At 45.3% G+C, this 24,656-nt stretch overlaps 1 protein-coding gene across 1 annotated transcript in view; it reads left to right on the top strand.

Moving 5' to 3' along the window:
- RSRC2 (arginine and serine rich coiled-coil 2) overlaps window positions 1-24,656 on the top strand; it is a 183,855-nt gene that overhangs the window by 118,078 nt on the left and 41,121 nt on the right. The window contains exon 8 of the mRNA XM_086942948.1: window positions 11,341-11,567. Coding sequence (XP_086799074.1) covers window positions 11,341-11,567 — 227 coding nt within the window. The remainder of the gene's footprint in view (window positions 1-11,340; window positions 11,568-24,656) is intronic.

Here is a 24,656-nt window from a genome sequence, read left to right on the forward strand (position 1 = left end):
AAGCGTTCATGGAAGGATTAAAAAGAATAATCCCAACCAGGTTGCCACCTTCTCCTGTGTGGAAGCTGAACATTGTCCTTACAAGACTCCTAGGACCCCCTTTCGAACCTCTACATAATGTGAACTGCAATTCTTTACATGGAAAACGGCTTTCCTTGTTGCTATTATCTCTCTTAGAAGAGTAAGTGAGATACAAGCTTTCACTATAGAAGAACCATTTTTTCAAATACATCCTAAGAAAGTGGTTCTTAGATCTAATCCAAAATTTCTTCCAAAGGTCAGGACTCCTTTCCACTTAAATCAATCCGTAGAGTTACCTGTGTTCTTCCAAAACCCAGACTCTGTAGCGGAAAGGGCTTTACACACTCTAGATGTTAAAAGAGCTCTTCTATACTATATAGATTGAACTAAATCCTTTAGAAAAACAAAACTGTATCTTTCTCTCCTCCACACAAAGGCAGTCCCATCTGTAAAGGTGGGATTGTTAAGTGTATACAAATATGCTACCTAAAGGCTAAACGTACATTAACAGTCCCTCCTAGAGCGCACTCCACTCAAACTAGGAGCCTCTATGGCTTTCTTAGGAAATATACCCCTAGAGGACATATGTAAGGCAGCAACATGGTCTACACCACACACCTTCACTAAACACTATTGTGTTGATGTGCAAGCCAAGCAGCAAGCTGCAGTAGGCCAGGCTGTCCTTAAAACTCTTTTTCAAACCACTTCAACGGATACAAGCGACCACCGCTAGGGGAGACACTGCTGCACAATCAATGCTAAGTGTGCAATCTGCAGCTCATATGCCTCAAACGGAAAATGCTACTTACCAGTATGCATCTGTTCTTGGCATGTAGAGCTGCAGAGTTGTACACGCCCTCCCGCCTCCCCGGGACTTGTATCCATTCCAGTTTTTCATCTTACTTGGATGCACACACATGGACATCCTTTTTTTCTTTACTTACACTAACTCCATCATTTCCCATCATGGCGAAAAACAATCTAAGGATGGAGCCGATGCCCATGCGCAGTATTGTCCAAGGGAGGAGTCGCCTATCTCGTGACCACGAAGACTTCTTCCAAGAAGACAACAACCTGCAATCATCCGAGCCCAACACCAGGTGGCGATCTAATGCTAAGTGTACAACTCTGCAGCTCTACATGCCAAGAACAGATGCATACTGGTAAGTAGCATTTTCCTTCCTTTTTGAAACATTTAATAGTACACAAGTCAACACATACGTTACCCATGCTGAAAGGGATGATCAGGCATGTAGACGACATATTTAACGATCCTCTCGGGGCACGTATCCTTACCCCTAGGGTGGATAAAAAGTATAAGCCAGCACCATCTGATCCAGTGTACATAAAGGGACAATTACCATTAGACTAATTGATAGTTTTGCAGCGTGAATCTTTCTGGATTCACTATGCTGTGCATTATTCCGCGGTCTTGTGGTTGGGTCCGGAATCGTAGTCTTTTCTTTGTTTTGGGGGTTATTTTTGTAGCCCAGGTGGGCGTCTGTGTCTCAGCTCTTGGTCTCTTGGTGTATTTCCGGTGACGTCGGCACGCTTCCTGCGGAAGCTCCCACTCTTGGGCGCCATCTTCAGATTATTTTTTCCGCGGTTGGGTCTGGATCGTTCCCGAAAAACTCCAGACATTTTTGGAGAAAGAAGAAGAAAAAATACGCATTTTTTGACGAAAAGGATATTGAAGGACTACAGGAGATTACATCATCGAAGAGGACGACGAAGGAGAAGAAGAACTTGTAGAACTTCGACGTCCATCGGAGAATGCACGCTCAGGGGGCCCCCTGAACGCCTGAGATGGACAACACTCCTTTCAAATTCTGCCGTAACTGCCACCACAATTACGCACAGAAGGACCGGCACCCGGTTTGCAACCTTTGCCTACCGGTCGACCACGAAAGCAAGGACTGCATGGCCTGCTCAGTCTTCACGCCGAAGACTCTTAGAGTTAGACCCAGACAGAGGGTTATCAACGCCAGCATGCAGTGCAAAGGCCAGCCACTGTCCCTTCGGGACCTGGGGCTATCATCCGAAGAAGAGGACAACGCCGCCGCCAAAGACGGCGGCTACACGTTCGTAGAGACGGATAATTCGAAGACTTCTTACAAGGTAGGAGACTCTACGGCCCCTAAACATCCGAGAGACTCTGAGTCTCGAAAAAACGAGGGCAAGGCCTCGAAAGCGCAGACGCCGAAAACTTCGGCGCCCGCAGCTACACACAAGGCCCAGCCGATCATCTGAGAAGGTGTCCCCGGTGCCGAGAGCTGGTGAACAGCAAAAGACGTCGAAAAACGTCCCCGAAAAGGAGCGTTCGATGTCGAGGGGATAAAGACCCGAAGACCTCTTCGGCCCTGGCAAGGGACCCGAAAGCCAGCTCGGCACCGAAACCTTCGTTGCCGAAGATCGGCTCAGTGCAGAGCTATCTGCCGAAAAGACCGGCTGAACCATTCGATGCGGAACACGCTGCCGAAATGGAGAAAAACAAGACGGCTCGAGGCCGAGATGGAAAACATCCTGCAGCGAAGGAAAGAACTCTACGCCAGGGTGAAAGTCTTCATGGTCCTGACGAAACCTAAGCCACAGGTAGTCGAGATAACGGAAGAGGAGGACTATGACGTCGTAGGACAGTCTGGGAACGCCGAGGCATTCGACGAACAAGAAGATGAGGAGGCCTCCTACTACGATTATGAAGGGGACAACGACCGCAGGACGCTCCTCTGGTCTGCATCCTCTGAGACTCAGGAGATAGATTGGCAAGACGTCGACACAGAGACCCCGGAGGAGAACGTCGACATGTATCCCTCGAGGCCCAATGCCGCCTGATGACATTGGGGTCTACAATACAGTCATCAGGAATGCCGCTGCAGTTTTCAAAGTAAAACTCGACGAAGAGAAGCAGAAGACAGACTTCCTTCTAGAGACACTGCTTCCCACTCAAACAAGGAGCCAGTACCTGCCCATGCTCGAGAGCGTCATGGCTCAGGGGAAAGAGGCTTTCAAGGAGCCTGCAAAGTAGTCACTCCCAGGGCGGAGAAAAAGTATAAACATTCCTCCAAAGACCCACCCTACATTCAAGGCACGGTCTCGGCAGACTCCATTGCAGCCACGGCAAGGAAGAGGGCCAGTGTCCCTACTACTTCTGGGCCACCTCCAGACAAGGAAAGCAAGAGGACGGATCTCGTGGGGAGAAGAGTTGAACGGAATGCCGCAATGCACTGGCGCATGGCAAATTCCAACGTGCTGCTCAACAGACACGTGTACCAGATCATCGATGAGCTGGGCCAGTTAGTGAAAAACATGCCTCAGGAATTCAAGCAAAGAGCTGAACACCTGTTTGAGGAGGGGAAGAATGTGGCAAATTCTTGCCTCAAAACTGCCCTGGACGGAGCAGACCCCTCCAGCAGACTCATGATGATGAGCATCACGGAAAGGAGACACGCCTGGCTCAAGATTTCAGGCTTCAAGCCGAAAGTGCAACACAGCATCCTGAACAACCCCGTTCAACGGAGAGACGTTGTTCGGGGCCCCAGTTGATGAGAAGCTCAGCCAACTGAAGAAGGATAACAAGACTGCAAGATCCATGGGGGCATTGCAGTTCAGAGGTGCTAAAAGAGGCACCCCGTCACGAAGACCTAACAGGAGGGGAGGAAACCAGCCAGGAACATCACACCAGGTGTTCCAACAAACCCACCAGGCAGACACCCAGACACAGCAGGGTCAACAAAAGCAGTCCTGGCAGTACCAGCCAAGAGGCCAGTCCTTTCGCGGGAGAGGAAATGGACGTGGACAGAATGAGAGGGGGGGGGGAACCACCTCTAAGTTACTTAAGCAAGCTCCATGTGCCCACCCAAGCGAAAACTCCCAGGGTGGAGCACAAACAAAACAGACAGGAGTTACACGAACTAAACACCTGCGGGCATGTAAGACCAGTGGGAGGAAGACTAAAGCATTTCTTCCAGGAGTGGAAGAGAATTACTTCGGACAAATGGGTTCTCAACATCATACAGTTCGGGTATTGCATAGAGTTGGAAGGGAAACCAACAAACAGAAAACCGAAAAGAAGACCACTAGCAAAGAAAGAGCTAGAGCGCCTTCAAGAAGAAGCAAAAGAGCTCCTGCAGAAGCAGGCCATAGAACCAGTGCCTTACAGAGAAAGGAACAGGGGCGTGTACTCAACGTACTTCCTGGTACCAAAGGTAGACGAAACGATGAGACCCATCCTGGACCTAAGATTCTTGAACAAATTCATAAGAACGCAAAAGTTCAAAATGACCTCCCTGCAAGAGGTACTTCCTCAATTGCAAGGCGGGGACTTCATGGTCACCATAGACCTCAAGGATGCCTACCTGCACATCCCAATGAATAGAGGGCACAAGCATCTGTTCAGATTCACGATCGGAGAAGACCACTACCAGTTCATAACCCTGGCGTTCGGCCTCAAATCGGCACCAAGCGTCTTCACAAAGTGCCTCGCAACAGTCTCAGCACACCTACGAAGGGAAGGAATACACGTATACCCTTACCTGTACGACTGGCTAATAAAAGCAAGCGCATACGAAACATGCAAGCAGCACGCACAGAGAGTGACTAGCACGCTGATGAGCCTGGGTTTCTCCATCCACTGGAGGAAATCCTCACTGCAACAGTTAATGTTGTTGCACCAAGGATATTGTGCTACATAACTAAATAATAAGGTCCCAAAGGTGAGACCTTTTGGCATGGTGCACCTAACAGTACCTTATTGCATTTCAGCACTTGCTACACATTCCTGTTGGAGAGCAGTCAAAAAAGCAAAAGCTACCATCACTGTTGGCCAAAAAAAAACAAGTGCAAAAACAAAGCCCCACATACTTATTATTTTTTGCTAGAGGAAGTCTTTTTCTTAACCCCATTTTTTTGACTTTCATATGCCCCTTCGGCCACACTGCAACTTAATCATAGCATTTAAAAAGAAATTCTACATATATTTATTGACAAAAGCTGAGTGACCAATTCACGCTTATATTTAATGCAAGCATTTGCAATGCAATAGGTCTCGCATTTATGCAAGTTTGAGCTGTTGACATTGCAAATAACAATGCCTTTTATTTTTGTTTTTAAAACATAAATAAAAGGCTTTGTCATTTACAATGCCAATAGATTAAACTCGCTTTAATGCGAGACCTATTGCATTGTAAATGCTTGTTAAATCTGAGCTGCAGAATCAAAGGACAATGGAAAGTGTATCATGACTGTATTAACTTCGTATGGCAGTCACTGGAAAACACTGAAAAAACACCACCAGAATTTACCAAGAATAGAAACTGAAAACAGGAAAGCCTAGGAATGCCCTATGGATAGACTGGTCCAGGACATTTGCTTACGGTTTTCTGCCGATACCGCTGATGCACACGGTACTCAGCAAGTGCAGAACGAGCATCATGACCCTGATACTGGTCGCACCGCAGTGGGCCAGGCAGACATGGTACTCACAGATCATGGAGATGACACAGTGTGCCCCCCACATATTTGGGAGAAGAAAGGACCTACACTCCATGCAAAACGGAGAGGTGCTGCACCCAGAGCCAGAGAGCCTGAGCCTAGTAGCATCGCTCCTGAAGACAGAGTTTGCGCATTTGAAACTGCCAGAAAGCACCCTGAGGGTACTTCGGGAGGCACGAAGGCCCAGCACACAGAAGTGCTATGTATCAAAATGGAAGAGATTTACACTGTGGTGCAGGAGAGAAAAGCTACACAATAAGATGCGGAAGGACTCGACAGTGGTAAAGTACCTCACGCACCTGCTCGACAAGAACCTAAGCTCATCCTCATTAAGAGTTCACTTAGCAGCAATAGTCGCTTACGCAAGGGGAGAAACGTGCAAGAGTTTCTTCACATCACAAGTCATTAAAAGATTCATAGAGGGAGAAAAAAGGATTGCACCACCAAAGAGGGTGCCGCCACCTGCATGGAACCTTTACCTGGTCCTAACGGAACTCATGAAAAAGCCTTTCGAGACCCTTCACAAGGCCTCCCTAGAAATGCTGACCATGAAAACAGCTTTCCTGGTAGCAATCACCTCACTACGCAGAGTGAGCGAGCTACAGGCACTAACGCTACAAGAACCCTACATCCAGATACACAAGGATAGGGTAGTGATGAGAACGGACCCGCACTTCATGCCAAAGGTGGTGTCAAGGTTCCACACGAACCAGACTATACAAATACCAAGTTTCTTCCAAAAATCAGCCACTAGCGCCGAACGGGCTCTGCACACCCTAGACGCCAGAAGGGCAGTCATGCACTACATTGAGAGAACAAAAGGACACAGGAAAACAAAACAGTTCTTTGTGTTTTTCGCTAACAGTTTCATGGGGTAACCAGTGACTAAAGGAACCATTGCACGATGGATCGCTCGAACAATACAGTTCTGCCACAGGCGAGCAGGACATGAACTAGCAGAGGGGGACACGAGCCCACTCTACCAGGAAAAAGGGAGCTACAATAGCCTTCCTAGCTAACACACCCATTCAGGACATAAGCCGGGCGGCAACATGGGCTTCAGTGCACACCTTCACGAAGCACTACAGTGTGGATATACAGATGAACAAGGAAGCACAAGTCGGACAAAAGGTGCTTCAACGCATATTCAATAACCAACTCTCATCTTCCACCCAGCCGCCACAAACATGAGAAACCGCTACAAAGTCTATGCACAGCATAGTGAATCCAGAAAGATTCACACTGCAAAACGAATAGCTTCTTACCTGTCGGTGTAGTTTCTTTATGGATTCACTAGCGAACCCACCTACCTCTGCCAGAACGATGAGGTTGGAGAAAAAAGGTGGTTAAAACAGAGACAATATTGAAACAAGACGCCTTAAATGTTAAAGCGGTGAATAACTTAGTGGAACATTGCCAAAACTTCGGTAACAGAACAAACACGAAAAAAAGAATCTGAAGATGGTGCCCAAGAGTGGGAGCTTCCGCAGGAAGCGTGCCGACGTCACCGGAAATACACCAAGAGTTGAGACGCCGACGCCCACCTGGGCTACAAAAAAAAAAACAAAGAAAAGACTACGATTCCGGACCCAACCACAAGACCGCGGAATAATGCACAGCATAGTGAATCCAGAAAGATCTTCAAGCTGCAAAACTACACCGACAGGTAAGAAACTATTTGTTTCAAATGCACGTAAAAAAGGGCAAACTTCCAAGCTACAGGAGATGCTCTACCCCCAGATAAAGAATCCAAGCTTCTTAATGCGTCCTGGAAAAGGGTGGCCTCACAAACAGCAAACTTCTGGCGCATATCTAACACACCATCGCTGCTAGCCAGAAACTAACGTGCGCATTGGGATGAAATGGACCAACTCATCCGATTTCTACCCCAAGAGCATAAATCTAAAGCACGAGACTTAGTACGGAAGGGACAGCTTAATTCAAACCATCAAATCAGATGTTCCCTTGATGCTTCTGACACATCTGCGAGAGCGGTAAACACTAGTGTCCTTTCTGATAGATACATCTGCCAGTGGATTCCTCACCTTGTGAATATCCCCCCGTGCGTCAGCAACGTTCGTAAAATTCTTTGTAGCACGCCGGCGTGGACGTAGTCATAGGAGCACGTCATCGAATCTAAGAAAAGATTTGAAATGGGATCTCTGCATCTATTGGACTTGTCAACGGTTGGAATTATTTGAGGTATTGCCCTTCATGAACACTCAGTTCGTTTTTTCACAATTGACTAGGGATGCACTTTACTACTTTAGGATTCTCTCGGGGTGTTTGGTCTTCGGTGTTTGCTTTTATCCACAGAGCAGTGGATAGGAATTTCACACATGCACAAGCTTCATACATCTACCATTAACTAAGGCTACTTTTTTTTCCCATTACGTTATGTTTACTGTGAGAAAGTGGCTCTATATATACTGGACCAGAATAAGGTACAGTGTGTATAGAGTCCACAAACTCCAGAGGTATAACAGAGGTTAAAGCCAGGTGTGACCTTGCTCTGTAAAGTGGTAGCTTGGTCGAGCAGTAAGGCAGTACCAGAGGACCGTGTAAAGCATTTGTTGTACACACTCAGTCAGCAAAAGGTTTCACATACTCAAAGACTAAACTCCAGGCCAATTGTTTTTATATCAAGAGATATAGTTGTTTTATTTCTAGAACCAACAGGTATCAAAATGTACTGTTCTCCATATGAGAGGTCTCAGATGAGTACTTTGCAGAAAGGCAATTAACTTTGTAAATACAATAAGTACAGGGGTTGCAGTAGGCCACACCATTCTACACACAATTTAGCATTGAGCTCAATGGATTTCCTTATATAAACACAGTTGATTACTTTGTAGATTACTTTGGTAATTCCAGGACTGGCTTCTAGGTTTAGTCCTGGGATGTAAGCTGAAAACAGTTTAGCAAAAACGTTTTAGGTATTGTAGTGATTTTACAGGAATAAAAAGCTATTTTAAAAGTTCACACTTCGAAACTTTTCAACAGAAGTCTGGCAATGTTATCCAATGGAAGACAATTCAGGTTGCAGGTAAAGTACGATCTCGTTACATTTGTAATCCAGTACTGGGCTCCTGGGGCCAGCACTCTGGTCTCAACTTAAAACAGGTAAGTAACTACGTTTAAGTATTTCGGATGATTTTTAAAGAATATTTCTAGTTTTCAAAAGTAAACAGAAGAAATTTCATAGAAAAGCAGACAATGGAATCCTACGGAGAAAATACAAGTTACTAGTAAACCCGCTAGGGATTACTTATGTGTTTCAGTACTGGGCTACAGGGTACAGTACTGGTTTCTCTCCTGCTCACAGGTGTGTATTTCGGAAATCGGATGATTTTATATGAATATTTTACGTTTTCAAAAGTAGACACTTTGAAGATTTTTCGAGTCAAACCAGTCAATGTTATTCAACGGCGGGTAAGTGAGTTACCGGTTTCCTGGTGAGTACTCGACTGGTGAAGTTGTGGTTCTGGGCATAGACTCAGGGGTCCCCCAGTGTCAGGTATGTACAGTTGGTTCACCCTCAGCGGCGCAGGGGCGGGTGCAGAGGTAGTTGGGCCCAATGTTATCCAATGGGGGACAGGGGGCTCCGGTTGGTGGCTGCTGGCTAGAAGGCCAAGTGGCTGTGGGAACTGGGCTCCTGGTCACTTGCTTAGGGCAAATGGGGAAGCAGAGTAAGGTTGCACTGCCAGGGGCACTCAGGCGGCTGGGTGCAGGGTACTTCTGAGCCGGCTGCAGGCTCGGGGACGGAGGATCTTCTGGAGCGACCAACACTTTGAGTGGTAAGTTTGTATCTTTGAGGTTAGGTAGGCACCCAGGAGTTGGGCACAGGGGGCCGTGGGGCGCCGGGTGCGGGTGTCTTTTGAGGTCGGGAAATCATACCCCCTGCTGGTCATGGTCGGAGGGGTCCTTTGTTCTGAGGCTGCAGGCGTCGTCTGGTTCATCGAGGAGGGTCTTTGGGCACTGGAATTCGGGTCCCAGTCGCTGGGGAGATGTCTCGTGGTCCTGGATCTCTGGCACGGGCCGGGCTCGGCAGGTGCAGAGTGGGTTGGTCCGGAGGTTCCTGGCTGGCACCAGGGGGGGTGTTGCAGCAGAGCCTCTGCTGGTGCGAGTCCCAGGCTTTAAGAGGGTCAAGGCAGGCAGGTCCTCTGGGTGTCCCAAGGTTGATGTCCGCAGGAGTCGCCGGGATTAGGCAGGAGCAGATTCCAGAATCGACAGGCTGGTAGGGCTGGTGTCAAGTCAATTGGTGTCATCCTGTTAGCAGCTGCACGGCAGGTCTTCTTCCTCTTGATCTTCTTTCTTCTTTTCTCATCGGGATCTGAGGAAGGAAGGTTCAGGGATCCCCTAAATATCGAATTTAGGGGTGTTACAGGTAGGGCAATGGCAGGGACCAATAGGTCCCTGTCCTGGGGTAGGTACACCACCTTGCCTGCTCCTCTCCTTTGGGAGGGGGGCATGAACCTAGCTGTGATTGGGCAGAGCTCCCCATCTTCAAGATGGGCGGAGCCCAGCGTTGTGCTTCACCTCGTGTCCCCCACCTGAGGGGTGGGGTTGGCATAGGCTGGCACACCCCCCTTCCTGACGTAGTTTTTCCCTGCCAGTCTTCCCGCCAGAGTTGGGGTCAGAACTGGTGGGGGCCTTTGAAGCTTCCCCCTGCCCATCCTGGGAGAGGAGACCTGGCCCCTCACCCAGGATGTGCATTGTCGCAGGCCCAGGAGAGCGGGGGGCTCATCACCCAGGGGTCCAGCAACATGTCTGCTGTGTGGCAGCTGTGCGAAAGTGCCATCTTTCTTGCCTTGGTATGCCCCCACTTTTTTCTGAACTGTTGATGTGCTTTGACTGAGTGTGCCCTGGGTTACTACCAACCAGGTATCCAGAGCCTGTGTTCCTTCCTTAAAACTGTTGAAACTAAAACCCAACTGGCATCTCTGGCCACCTATCAGCCCCTAGTTTGCAGGCTGAGTGTCTAAGTACAGAACTAAACAAAGAGTCGACATGGCACACACCCCAGTGTGCCATGCCCACAGAACCCACTGTCCTGGCATACTTCAGTCACCCCTCTAGCTGGGTGCCCTATGCCAGAGGTGTGGGCACAGGTGCATGAGCCCTGTGCCTCTACATTACCCAGGGCCATTCCTGGTCACTGTAAGTGTAGTGATGCCATTTAAGAGTATATGGTGCTGTGAGGTTGTCATTACGAACTCCACAGCACCATAAGGGCTACACTGAAGACACTCACTCCTTACTATCTCACTTGGTTTCACTTGATTGTGGCTAGATTTTTATTTCTAAAGACTTTTTGCTTCTTGCACCGGTTTTTGTGGCCACTCAATATGATTAGATTCATACTTGTTTTTATTAGATTAGTATTTGGTTAATATTGCAGCCTTGAAAAAGACTTTGTATAGGCAAAATACATGTCGGTTGCCAGATGTTTTTGAACGCTTGCTCTTTCCAATAAAGATTATCCACAACACCTGGAGTGGTGAAAATAGCGAAAACAAGAAAAGATAGGGACAGATCCTATGGAAAACTATTAATGATGAACAATGTACTATGCGTTCCAGTGTCAGAGTATTTGTTAATTTAATGTGGTTTACAATCATTTGTCCACATTAATGGTGGTAGGCTGTTACGACATGGTCTAGTGCACCTTTAAGAAATAGGTTGCATTTTGGACTTGCATTTAGATGTTGATATACTGAACCTGACTTTATTGACCTCATGTGTGATTATTCTGTCCCACAACTACAAAAAGACTGTTTTCAAATATAAAGATTTTTTTTATTTTCTCTTTTTTTTTTGTTATGGCAGCTGCAGGTGGAGGCTCAGTTCTCAATGTTGCTGCACTTTTGGCCTCTGGAACCCAAGTAACTCCTCAAATAGCAATGGCAGCCCAAATGGCTGCACTTCAAGCAAAGGCATTGGCTGAGACTGGAATAGCAGTACCCAGTTATTATAACCCTGCAGCAGTAAATCCAATGAGGTTTGCGGAGCAAGAAAAGAAGCGGAAAATGCTTTGGCAAGGCAAAAAAGAAGGGGTAAGGATGTTCTACGTCTTCCGGGATGCGAGATAGTAGTTCATTTCCATCGCATATGTATTTATTCAAAATATCGATTGAGAATTAAATGACTGTTAGCTTACTTACATGTAGTTGTTTGTATGCTGAAGTGCAGTTCCATTTATGATGTGCATTCTTTAATTTCACCTGCATGTATTCATTTCAAACCCACAACTACAAAGCAGATCACTGAAGTATTGCGATACAAGTAATTTTGAGGAATATGCTAAATTAAAACCACATCATATGATTTTTTTATTTTTATTTATTAAAGTGTTTATTGTTCAGTTCATAGCGTTAACACAAATAATTCACAGCTTGCATAAATAACAATCATTGTGCTGTAGGAAAAACAAAGCAAAAAACAAGACAATACTAAAAATTTCAAATTATTTGGCTAAACAAAGATACTCAAGATATAGTTATTAATCCTCCATATGCCGTATCATAGGCTGCCAAATCTGGATCCCTAATTATTTTTTCTTCAGTGACTTAAGACGATAAAGATTAAATTCTGTATAAAAAGCATTATAAACCTTTGCTCGCCACATTTCATAAGAAGGTGTCTCCAGTTTCAACCACATCGACGCGATACATAAGCAAGCTACTGCCATAGCCATGAAAAAAAAAGTCTGTATGGGTAGTACAGTTGACATTCATTACCATTTCTACATACCCCAAGCAGCAACATCTCTTTAGATACCATAACATTTACATTAGTGAGATGCGACAAAAACTGTTAAATTGATTAAAAGAAAGGTGCTAACATACTGCAGTCATAAAATATAAGCACTGTGTCAGCTTGTGGTATGACACCTAAAACAATTCCCTGCTTGGGCATTACCCCACTTCATCATATGGGCAGGTGTATAATACAGATTAAATAAAGTTTTATAATGCTGGGATCGTAGATTGACAGTCAAAATAACTGTTGAAACCAAATCAATGGACTCTTGAACCAACGAGCCAGCACTGCTAAACCTGGTACTCCATTTCGCGTCATGTGCTGATATGTCGTCACGTTGTGTTGCAAGCAAGATGTTATACAGTATCCCAATCCTGACATGTTTGGACATAGCTTCAAGTAAATCATTAACTACTATAGGGGTAATTTCAGGGTGTTTGGGGAAATAGTCCCTTAACTGCAAATATTTTAAAAAAATCATTCTGCAAGATTCCATATTTATCCCTTAAATCCGTAAATGACAACATGATACCACGATTGAAAACATCCCCAACTCATTGAATCCCCTTCTCCCGCCATATCCTCCTCTTAGCATCCCAAAATATTAATGTAAGTAATTCTGTGGAATCGAGTGGGGTATAATAATTAATTCTATTAAGAGATATAACCTTGCGCACCCATCTCAGTCCTTTAAATGCAGCAAATACAGTCTTAAATCTAGTTTATTTATAATAACTCTGCTCAAGAAATTTAAGCAATAAATGTCGTGAGTGATCCCCTAGTAACAACAAATAAATATTGAGGGTTTCAAATGGCATTATCTCGCCCTCGGTTACCAAAATATCGATATTTTATAAAAGACAAGCTAAATAATAAAAAACAACATTGGGCACCCCTTCTAGATAGTGGAAGCGTCATATATTTTGAACCCTGCCGGGCCTTCTTCCATCCCCAGATGAACCTATCGGTAATAGACTGTAGTGACCTTAATTGCTTGTGTGACAACTCTAGTGGTACTGTCCGAAAGAAATAAAGTACCCGAGGTAGTATGCACATCTTCAATACGTTCCGTCGCCCAACCAAAGATAAGTGTAAACATTCAACCTTTTAGAGTTGCCTTTTAACCGAGCCTACTATATCCGCCCAGTTAACAGCAACAATTTCTTGAAGGGACATCCTGATCTTAATCCCCAAATATCGGGCCTCTTGTGTCACTCGCTTCTCGCCGGGGCATAATCCTGGGGTGCAGATGACCCGGGTCTTTAAAAGATTTAATTTATACCCAGATGATTTTCCACTCTCAGATGTCACATGCTCAATTTCCAATAATGCTCGCTCCGGGTCAGATGTAAGTATTGTCGTCAGCATAGGCTAAGACACGCACACAATGATTCTCCACCACCATTGATTGTATAGTCTGCGAAGTTTCAAGAATACGCAACAAGGGTCCGATATACATCGCAAACAATAGCTGTGAGCATGGGCATCCTTGCCTTGTGCCTAGGTGATATATACATGAGCAGATTCATTACCCATCGCGCAGATCTTCCCCCTAGGTCACTTATACATAGTCTGGAGAGCGAGCAAGAACTGACGCCCAAAACCCATTTTACGCATAACTGCCCAGAGAAAGTCCCAGGCGACGCGATCAACCGCTTTTTCAGCGTCAAGAAAGATTAAACCAATATTCGTATGGAACACTGCAGCATGATCTTGCACGGCCACAACTCTATGCAAATGATTGACGGTACTTCTCCCAGGTAAAAAACCATGTTGATGGCGGGCAACCAAAAAAAGGGACGATTTGCACTAACCGGGTTGCTAAAATGTTAGAATATACCTTGGCATCGGCATTTATTAACGCTATAGGCCTATAAGAGCCAGTCAGTTCAGTAGGCTTCTCTTTCTTTTTAAAAACAACTATATTTCCATCGTCCCAAGATGCAGGGGGACTGCCTATCTGGGCCGCAATAAAGGTAGCCAACATATCTTTTATTACCGGAAACCAAATACGATAAACCTCTGAAGGTAGTTTATCAGGTCCGGCCGCTTTCCCGGGTGCCTCAAGTGCAGACTGTAATTCTATCATAGTGATAGGGGCCTCTAGCTCTTCTCTTATCATGTCGCCCACCACGGGTAAATCTATACTTAACAAGTATTGTTCAATCACCTCTTGGGGTACAACGTCTTGAGTATACAGTTCCTTATAATATTGCTGGGATATCTCCATTATACCCTCTATAGAGGCGACTAAACGGCCATGGTTATCCAACAGCCCCTCAATTCTCGCCGACTCCTTCGGCCCCGGAGTCTTTGAGCAAGACACCTGCCCACGGTTTCTCCATACTCGTACCGATCAGTTTTAATAATTTTGTACTGGATTGCTATATCCTCACTCCAGACACCATTAATCTTTGCCTTACAACAAGCGACCTTTTTCTGGGCAGTCTGGCTATCACTATTAGTGCGAATTACTGAAATTAATTCACGCTCAGCCATTTTTAAATCTATACACCACATTCATTTACCAAACACTATTGTGTAGATGTGTTGGCACATCAACAGGCTAATGTTGGCCAATCAGTACTAAAAACACCATTTCAAACAACTGCAACATCTACAGATTAAGCCACAGCTTTGGGAATTTACTGCTTTATAGCCTATGCAAAGCATGTGTATCTACGGCACACATGCCTCAAACGAATAATTTTACTTACCCAGTAAGCATCTGTTCTTTGCTTGTAGAGTTGGAGAGTCACATACGCCCACCCGCCTCCTGGGAACCTGTAGTTGTTGCAGTTCTTACATTATACATTCATATGCATGGACATCCCCATACTACACTTATTTATTTCATTCTCCCCCTCCTGCAGGAAAACAGTCTAACAATGGAGTCGGTGACCATGCGCACTATCACAGAAAGTCACCTTACGTCGTGAGCAGGAAAGACTCCTTCAAAGAAAAACAACTTGCAAACATCCGGACCCAACCCCTGATGGCAGTATTATGCAAAGCATGTGAATCTACAGCTGGGACTCCTGCCACGACGTTTCCTTGCTTCTGCTGGCCCTGCCCTGTAGTCCTCCCGCCGACCACAATTACAACTAAGCGGCCGCCGAGTGGGGGACTACCTTTCCCAGCGGGCTTAGCGGTGGACACGTCGGGGACGCGCCAGGAGGCGCTTTAAATTGTCGTCATCGCCGGAGGAGTGGGCGTTCCGCTTTTGCTTATCTTTTGTGTTGGAGCGGGTGCTCTGCTGTATCTCACTTGCTGCCTGCTGCCTGAGACGCCTGCCACAACGTTTTCTTGCTGCCGCTGGCCCTGCCCTGTAGTCCTCCCGCCTCCGCAATTACAATTAAGCGGCCGCCGAGTGTGGGACTACCTTTCCCAGCGGGCTTAGCGGCGGACACGTCGGGCACGCGCCAGGAGGCGCTTTAAATTGCCGTCATCACCCGTGGCGCGGGAGCGCTCGGGAGTGCCCGGGGCTGGTCGGGTTGGGTATACCCCCCCTAACATTACTACTTTTACATCGAGTAGGTAAATCTGACTTTGTGCCTTGATTGTAAATACATTGACCTGCTACACAACAATTATCATAGGGCCAGTAGTATTCTGACATTGCACTACTTTGCTCCGAGAGCATTAGAGTTAAGTGAACCTTATCACTCCCAGAGTATCTACGTGTATACTGTGATGTCTACCAGGGGAAGTAGAAGTAAGACAGCTGCGGCCGGCACATCCATGATTGGCCCTATCGATAGTTTCATTACAAGAACAAACAATGCCATTGATCTCAGTATTTCACTCCTTGAGCGTAGAGTCTCACAAGACCTAGAACTCGCTAAGCGTAGGGTCTCACAAGAACTACTAAAAACTAAACGCTCCTCTCTTGGTAACATTTTATTGGTAAAAACTCCAGTAAAACATAAAGACTTACAAATGGGTTGCCCTCGAGAAATACGACCTGACCTTCACACCATCCCTAATGAGATTAATTTATCAGCAACAGATTCACTAATTGACTGTGACTCTGACGCGAGTAATGATCTAGAAAAGACACCAGATTTAAATATAAATCATACTGCGGAAATTCTGGAAGAGAATAGCGTGCCGCTGACAAGACCCAGCCAAGAGGGTGCCATTCAAAAACTGATTCAGCAACCAATGAAACTTATTCCTCCTGTTGAAAAACAACGTAATATAACAAAACCACAAACCGGTAAAGGTACAACCAAACATCCCACTGCTAGTGGAATAACTATACACACAGGGGTAACAACTGAAGATATCCAGGGGAATACTCAGGTGCGTGTGGATAATCTTGACGTACCCACAAAAAATAATGATCAATTAATAGAAAGAGTTGGCGACCTTTTGGCCATCTTTATGTCACCAATTGAATCCAGACTGGCCCGTATAGAAAAACAAATAGAGGAACTTATTTCTGTCAACAAAAAAGCTCCTAGCGATATTGCAATCACTAACACAGGCTCAAAAACAACTATCACTAAACCTATTACTTCCAAACAGAAAGCAAAAGATATTCCACCTGTAGATACGGCGACAAAACCAAAACCAGTCGTTCCTGCAAACGGAGAAAGTCTTTCTGTCATAGAAAGTAGTTCTACGCCGAGCATAACTACCAACACCCAGGCTATAACTACAAACGCAGGAAAGAAGATAGTTGCATCCCATGGCATGACAAACATATCTAACCAACCGAATGCCATTTTTTTCAACCTCTCAAAAACCTCGGCCATTACATGACCCGCCATACAATTCAAGACAGATGCCTTCACGAATCAATTTGCCACCTGAATGTGGTGCTTATGTACTGGCCCTGGTTAATGTTCCTACACTCAGACACGATCAGGAGGAAACTTTTTCCTCCTTGAAAAACAAGGTCTTACATTGGCTGATAGCAAATTGTAACTTTCCATTAGAATGTACAGGAGAAATAAATAATGTTCAGAGAGTAGGATGGATAGGCCCCCTGAAGAAAAAATTCGAGGGGGATAGCATATCCATAAGCTTTAAGAACCCACAATGGGCTGAAAAAACTTTGGCAAGGGCTCCTTCACCTTCGGTCTGGGAATTTAATACCACCCCTCTCCCGGTGGGATATTTTTACAGGCATTTGATTACAAATCACACAACTATGGGACCCAATTTAGTTACTCCTCATTTTGATCACTATCAGATGATAGAAAATAACTCCCCCTTTTTACATCAGTATCCTAAATTCACTTATCCGAATGTTCCTACACAAAGACACCAAGCACAGATACATTCTCATTTTATGTCTCATCCTTATTTGTCCACAATGCCGCATAAAGAATATAGGGACCCTCGTTGGCATCAAGTTGCTGCTGCACCAGGCAATTCCTACAACATCCAAATCCAAAATAGGTTTACTGCACTGTCTACTCTGGATTTTAACGATTGACAAAAGAACGATCACTCTGAAGGGATAACTAAGTATACATTAACTTCAGAGGGGCAGGTGTTAGATAGTATTCCAGATAGAGAGGAAAAGGATACAGTAACTCTCTCTGATAAACATACTTTAATCCCTTTTACCCAAATGGGATTGATCGATGTCGCCAATCCATCACAAGTAAAAATTAGTGCTGTTCCACTGGAAAATCTGTCAATCAAACCCACTCGCTCCAGTCATAATAGAACTACCTCCTTAATACATCTAACATTTTGGAACATAGCTGGCTAAAGTGACGAACCCCAATTTCCTAAACCAAGTTAATGCAAGTAGTGTTATCTGTCTCCAGGAAACTTGGGCTATTGACCCAATACATATAATCGGATACAAGACCTTTCTTTCCCCGGCTAAAAAATCTCCATCTGGAAGAAATAGTGGTGGTCTAATAATCTACTTAGCAAATACTCTGTGCAACGAGGAAATTGTTCCTCTGAAATTAAAAGAGAACTACCAAATAATTATTTTAAAGAGAACCAAACAGAGGATATACGTCATAGTACATTTCAATAACAATAAGAATGTAGACGACTTGACTAACCTGCTTTCAGACATTTCTCTAGTCTTACAAGACTTAAAGGAGAAAAATGCTAATAAAACATGTATAATACTTTGGGGTGGCGATTTTAATCTCCACCTATGTGGGAATAATAACACTGATAAGTGTGGAATTGAGGAAGATAATGGCAATAGGATAACACACTTCACACACTCGATTGAGGGCGAAAAAATGAACGAGGTCCTAACAGAATTAGAACTGGGCTTCGCAAATGAACTGAGGCCTTCCAGAGTACCCTTCACACCAACATTTAATGGTAGGGGACTAATGAGTCTCGTAGACTACATTTTGATCTCGGCACATAAAGGCCCAAATATCAAATTATTTGAAGTAGTAAAAAACCCGCTGAGTGATCACTTCCCAATTATAATCGCCCTGAGTGACCAAAAAAATCAAAAAGAACCTGATACATCGACATTATTAGACCAACAAAATCTTGAGCTAGGCTGTTTGAATGGCTACACTTTAAAGTGGGGAAATATTGATAAAAAAGCAATTACTGCAGAAATAATCACTGAATGTAAAAAAGATATCTTAACCTGCCTAGGGTGTGAGATAAAATGTAGCGACGTAATAACGAGCTTCAATATTATCTCACAAAATATAAAGAAGGCACTCACTAGATCTTGCAAACAAAAAAATCAGGAGAAGAAAGGCTGGTTTAGTCCAGCCTGTACTAAAGCATACTCAAAATTTAAAAAAGCGCTTGGAAGGGACAAAAGAGACAGAGAGGAGGTCATTAGCCTCAGAAAAGAATACGCCCTAGCGATAAAAACCAGAAAACAAGAGATAAAAGCCGATCTATGGGAGCGTCTTAGGAAAAGCTCGGAACTTAAAGACAGCTCAGAGTTCTGGCAAATAGTAAGGTCACCATATCTTACAGATAAAGAGGATTTACCATCCATTGACATTGCAATTACCAATAACGAATGGGTAAACCACTTTTCTAATGTTTTTGGTATAGGGAAATCACATGGCATGGATTATATGGATCCATTGAATCAAGTCACCTATCCACTAAATTTGTACTTCACACGTGATGAGGTAAAGAAAGCACTAAAGTCCTCAAAAACAGGTAAGGCCCCAGGGCCAGATGGGGTTCCTGTTGACATTTTTAAATATCAGGAAGAACTCTGGTCCCCGCTCTTGACGAATGTTTTAAATGCCACTGTAGAAGAAGGCCTGCTAAAATCATGGAATACATCTGTACGTGTCCCGATCTTTAAAAAGGGAGACCGAATTTGACCGACCTGTTACAGGCCCATGTCACTCCTGGACTCTCTTGGGAAGGTCGCTCGTCGGATCGTTCTCGAGAGACTACAGGAGTGGTCAGCCACGCAAAACATCATATCAGAAATACAGTATGGATTCCGAGAGGGGTTAGGTACTGTAGATCAAGCATTAAATCTGTCTTTATTGGCAGGAAAATATGTGGAGGCTAAGGTGACTGTGTTCCATATGGTGTATGTAGATTTATCCGCAGCCTTTGACTGTGTTATACATTCAAGGCTGTGGAGAATCATTCTAACAATGGGAGTTGACCCTCCTATTGTGGACTTCCTTCGAGAACTCTACACCAGAACAACAGGTAGAGTGCGATTTGGGACAAAGGGCCAACTCACAGAAAGCTTTAGAGTGGAAAAGGGGGTCAGACAGGGATGCGTGCTGGCCCCCTTTTTATTCACCCTTTACACAAATGACCTTGAGGCCGCCATGCTGGATGGAAGTAAAGATCTCCCCTCAGTTGGTCGTCGGCAGATATCTGCCTTGTTATATGCCGAAGATGCGGTCATCTTAGCTAGAACCTCTGTGGAACTACAGCGAGCATTGGATAAATACTGCGACTTTATGTTAAGCCTGAACTTGTCCCTAAACGTTAAGAAAACTTTTACTATGCATGCGGGGAAAAAAAGTGCAAAACCCAAAAGACTATTTGTGAAAGGAGAAGTGTTGGAGAGAACATCAACATATCAATATTTGGGAATCGTAATCGATAAACTTTAAGTGGAAGGCAGCAATCAACGCCAGGAAATTATCCTTTTTAAGAGCAACAACGGCATTAAGATCATTTGCACAAAAATTGGGCCAGAAACCAACGTTGGAAATGTTAAAAATATATAATGCCAAATGTGCCAGTACTGCCACTTACGGGGCAGGAACATGGGGCTTTGCAAATGTGACTGAACTACAAAAAGTAGAAAATTCCTTTTTAAGATCCCTACTCGGATTACCGAAAAATTTTGATTTGATTTGATTGATTTGAATCTACAGCTCTACATGCCAAGAACTGATGCTTACTGGTTAAGTAACTATATATATATATATATATATATATATATATATATATATATATATATATATATCGATGCAAACAGCTCCTGCTGTTTCATCCAACCACATCCACTATACAGGGTTGGTGTTGGCTAGGTGGGCGCAGGACCTGCATGTAGATTCCAAATACCCTCCTGCTTGCTGCGCAAAGAAAAGCCGCACTTTGGGATTTTATGAAGAAAAAGTTGTTTAACGACTGATTCGTTTCAACCTGAACAGTTTTGTCTAGGAAATCTCACTGAAGTGATCCAGATCTCGGAAGGAACTGGTGGTTTGACGAACTGTGACTGATTCGGCTGCAGACACCTCTCCCTTCCCCAACCAGGTCTCACACTTGATAATTGTCACTTCTGGGAGAGGGCCGACATCTGGGAGAGGTGGAGGTGAGGACACTGGTTTCTGGCGGAATCGGGGCTATGCATCAATTTGTTGGAGCTCCTTGCAATTCGTTTGGTATTGAAAGCAGTGCTTCCCTCCGTCAAGGGAAAGTTAGTGCAGGTGTTCACGGACAACACCGCCGCTGTGTGGCACTGCAACAGGCGGGGGCCGTGGGCCCTTTGTAAAGAGGCCCTGCGTCTTTAGACATGGCTGGAACAGCAGGGCACAACCCTAGGGGTTCAATACCCATCAGGTTCTCTGTACTCCAGAGCAGACTAACTCAGCAGTCGATGCCTAGCAGATCACAAATGGCGTCATCAGTCGGAGGTGGCGCTAGGTCTCTTTCAGCAGTGGGGAGAACCTTGGTTTGATTAGTTTGTCTACGAAGAAAACACGCAGTGTCAGCAATACTGCAGGCTTTCGTTGAGCATGGAGCTCAGGCCTACTGTACACCTTCCCGCTTATATTACTCTTGCCCAGGGTTCTGAAGATGATCAGGATCGACCGGGCCCTAGTCATCCTTGTGGCTCCGGACTGGGTGAGGAGAGTCTGGTATCCAAAGCTTCTGAAGTTCATCATCGGTCCTCGGATCAGGCTGCCCCTTCGGGAGGCTCTTCTGTCACAGCAACTGGGGAGGGTCCTCCACCCGAACCTGTCAACTCTGCGCCTCCTTGTGTTGAGATTGAGCTGCAGCACTTAATAGCTTTTGACCTTCCTCCGAAAGTATGTAATGTTATTTTGGCGGTCAGGTGGCCCTCCACTAAGTCAGTATGACTTCTGTTGGCAGAAATTTGTATTCTACTGTACTGAAAGGTCTATTGACCTTTCAGCTTCTTCTTACTGTTCTTCTATTCATGCTAACTTTTGCCCAAACAGGGCTCTGCTTTGGGAACTAGAGGGTTATTTTTCTGCTCTGTCTGCTTTTTTGCGGATGCCAGACCAGTCCTCTGTCTTTGGGTGTCCAATTGTACGTGGTTTCTATAAAAGGGCCGGCTCACTTGTTTCACCCACGCTCTGTTATGCCGCAGTGGGACCTTAATTTGGTCCTCGCCTATCTTGTGTGCTCATTTCGACCCGTTACACAACAGTCCCCTCCGGCTGCTTAGCATTAAGACAGCCTTCTAAGTTTCGATTACATCTGCCCAGAGGGTGAGTGAATTGCAGGCGTTATCTTGCATGCCTCCCTACATGATGTCTTTTCCAAACAAAGTTGTGCTTCGCACCTATGCTTCATTCTCGCCAAAGGTTGCGACTCCTTTCCATCTGGGTCAGTCCATCACGCTGCCCACCTTCTTTGTTCTTCCGCATCATTCTAAGGAAGAGGAGCGTCTCCACCGCCTGGACCCAAAAAAGAGCGTTGTCGTTCTACCTTGACCGCACACGAGTTCCGAATGGACGATCAACTCTTTGTGGGTTACGGGGAGCTAAGAAAAGAAGGGCAGTGCAGAGAAGGACCATCTCTCGCTGGGTCATTCTCTGCATTAAAATCTGCTATGCCCTAGCTAAGAACCAGCCCCCTGAGGGATTGCGAGCCCATTCCACCAGGGGAAAGGCAGTGACTACGGCCTTGGCTGGGGTGTCCCAGTACTAGATATGTCAGGCAGTTACGTGAGCATCTTGCACATGTTTGCCAAGCACTACTGCGTGGAAAGTTCTAGTTTGAAGTATTAAACCGCATCCACCGCTGGGATGGTATGGCTTGGGTATCTAATTCAAAGGTAAGGAATCTATAGCTTAAAGTCTCTATTAAATGAAAAACTTCTTACCTTCGGTAATGCATTATCTGGTAGAGAAACTATCTAGCTGCAGATTCCCTACAGCCCCACCCATGCCTCCCCGATTTGCGGACTAATGTTGTAGGGCTAGGGTCACTCCCCTTTTCAGGGGTCTAGTTTTGCACACAACTTTATGGCTTTGTACTTCTGCCGTGGAAAAATCAAAGTACTGACGTCCACGCACCTAGATGATTCCTATGTAGGTACCGCCACGGCATAACCGACTGTGTGGACAATGTTGCCCGGAGCTGAATGGAGCCACCGACTGCACGCGCTAGGGGTATTGCTCAGCAAAAGTTTCTGGATCCAGCCCGACATCTAGGAAATTCAAAGGTTAGTAATCTGCAGCTTGATTGTCTCTACCAGATAATTTGTTACCAAGAAAGTAAGCACACCCTGCATGCATGTAGGAAGCTGGCTCTTTGTGATAAACCAAGATTCTAATTTACTGTGTCTAGAGTCCAGGGCGTTCCTTTGAAGGGACAAGGGCTTGCTATGCAATCCCAAAGTGCTCTATTAGGGTGTAGTGTGGTCAAGCAGACTTAGCCTTAACACAGAGGAGTGCAAGACATTTGCAAAGGCATACAATGATTCCTAAATGACACTCACGATTCAAGGAGGGGATCCCCACCAATTTATAAAAATAGCAAGTATCTTTATATATGTTTTGGAATCGGAGAAAAATTGTTCAGGTAAGTACATTTTTAAATATAAATTCTTTTCATTTTAAAAAGTGGACAATCTGATAAAAATACCTAGCTGTAGATTCCTTACCTTTAATTTCAACAGACGTCAGGCTGCATCCAGAAGATTTTTCTTCAAGCAATACCGTTGTGCCGCAGAAGGAGGCATCAGTTGGCTCTGCGTAACGTCTGCAAACTTGTCTCCACCATTGTGACGTCAGCGTCCCCTACATAGGCACCACCTGGGCGCCTTGAGGTCTGCTTTTATTTTCACACCAGCCAGCGCAGATCCGTGAAGAGAGCAACCCTCTGTCACTTTTTTCCCGATTGTGCATCAAACATGTTTTTGTGTGTAGGGTTCTGACCTGTCCAAAAGACTCCTGTATTCAAGCTGTGCGGTGCCTGCATTCGCACCATGTCCACGACTATTCCACACTTACTTTGTCTTTAGTGCATTAAGCACGACTCGAAGCCGTGCTCCGCCTGCCGGGCCATGGCTCTGAAAACTTAGAGGGAGCCGTCCCTTAAGCTTCTGCCAGCCCATCGCTGGCCCCGGAAATCTTTTTAGAGGTCCCGGTTGAGAGAGAAAGGTCCTGGCACCGCTCTGGAAGCCCTAAGTCTTCGTCCTCCCACTCGAAGTTTTCGAGTAGGTCAGGTGGGAAGCACAAGAAGTCGAAGCCTGTTTTGACCTCCCCGTCCGACGCAAATGTGTCTTTGCGCACTAAGCCTTGTTCCATTTAACCTGTGCCTAGTTCGACTCTGTGCTTTCCACCTTCCAGGGATCTGTAGTGACCCTCACCCAGCTCAAAGAATTCTGTGGTGCCTTGTGCCTCATATTTGGACGGCCTGACCCTACCAGCAGGATTTCAGGCCACAGAGGCTTGGAGGAGGCTCGCTTGGGTTCCGCTCCGGCACCGATGACCCCTCCCCTTATCCGGTGATGGGTACAGTTTTGAAGCGTGAATCTTTCTGGATTCACTATGTTGTGCATTATTCCACCTAGTGGTAGGGTTCGGACTTGTAGTATTTCATCTTGTTTTTCTTTTCTTTTCTTTTCTCTTGACCCAGGTGGGCGTCGACATACCATCATTTGGTGTCCTTACTCCGGAACCACCCACCTTTGGTCGCCATCTTTAGATTCTGCCACCACAAGTACGAGCAAA

The sequence above is a fragment of the Lissotriton vulgaris genome, chromosome 11, assembly GCF_964263255.1.
Source record: "Lissotriton vulgaris chromosome 11, aLisVul1.2, whole genome shotgun sequence".
Lineage (NCBI taxonomy): Eukaryota > Metazoa > Chordata > Amphibia > Caudata > Salamandridae > Lissotriton > Lissotriton vulgaris.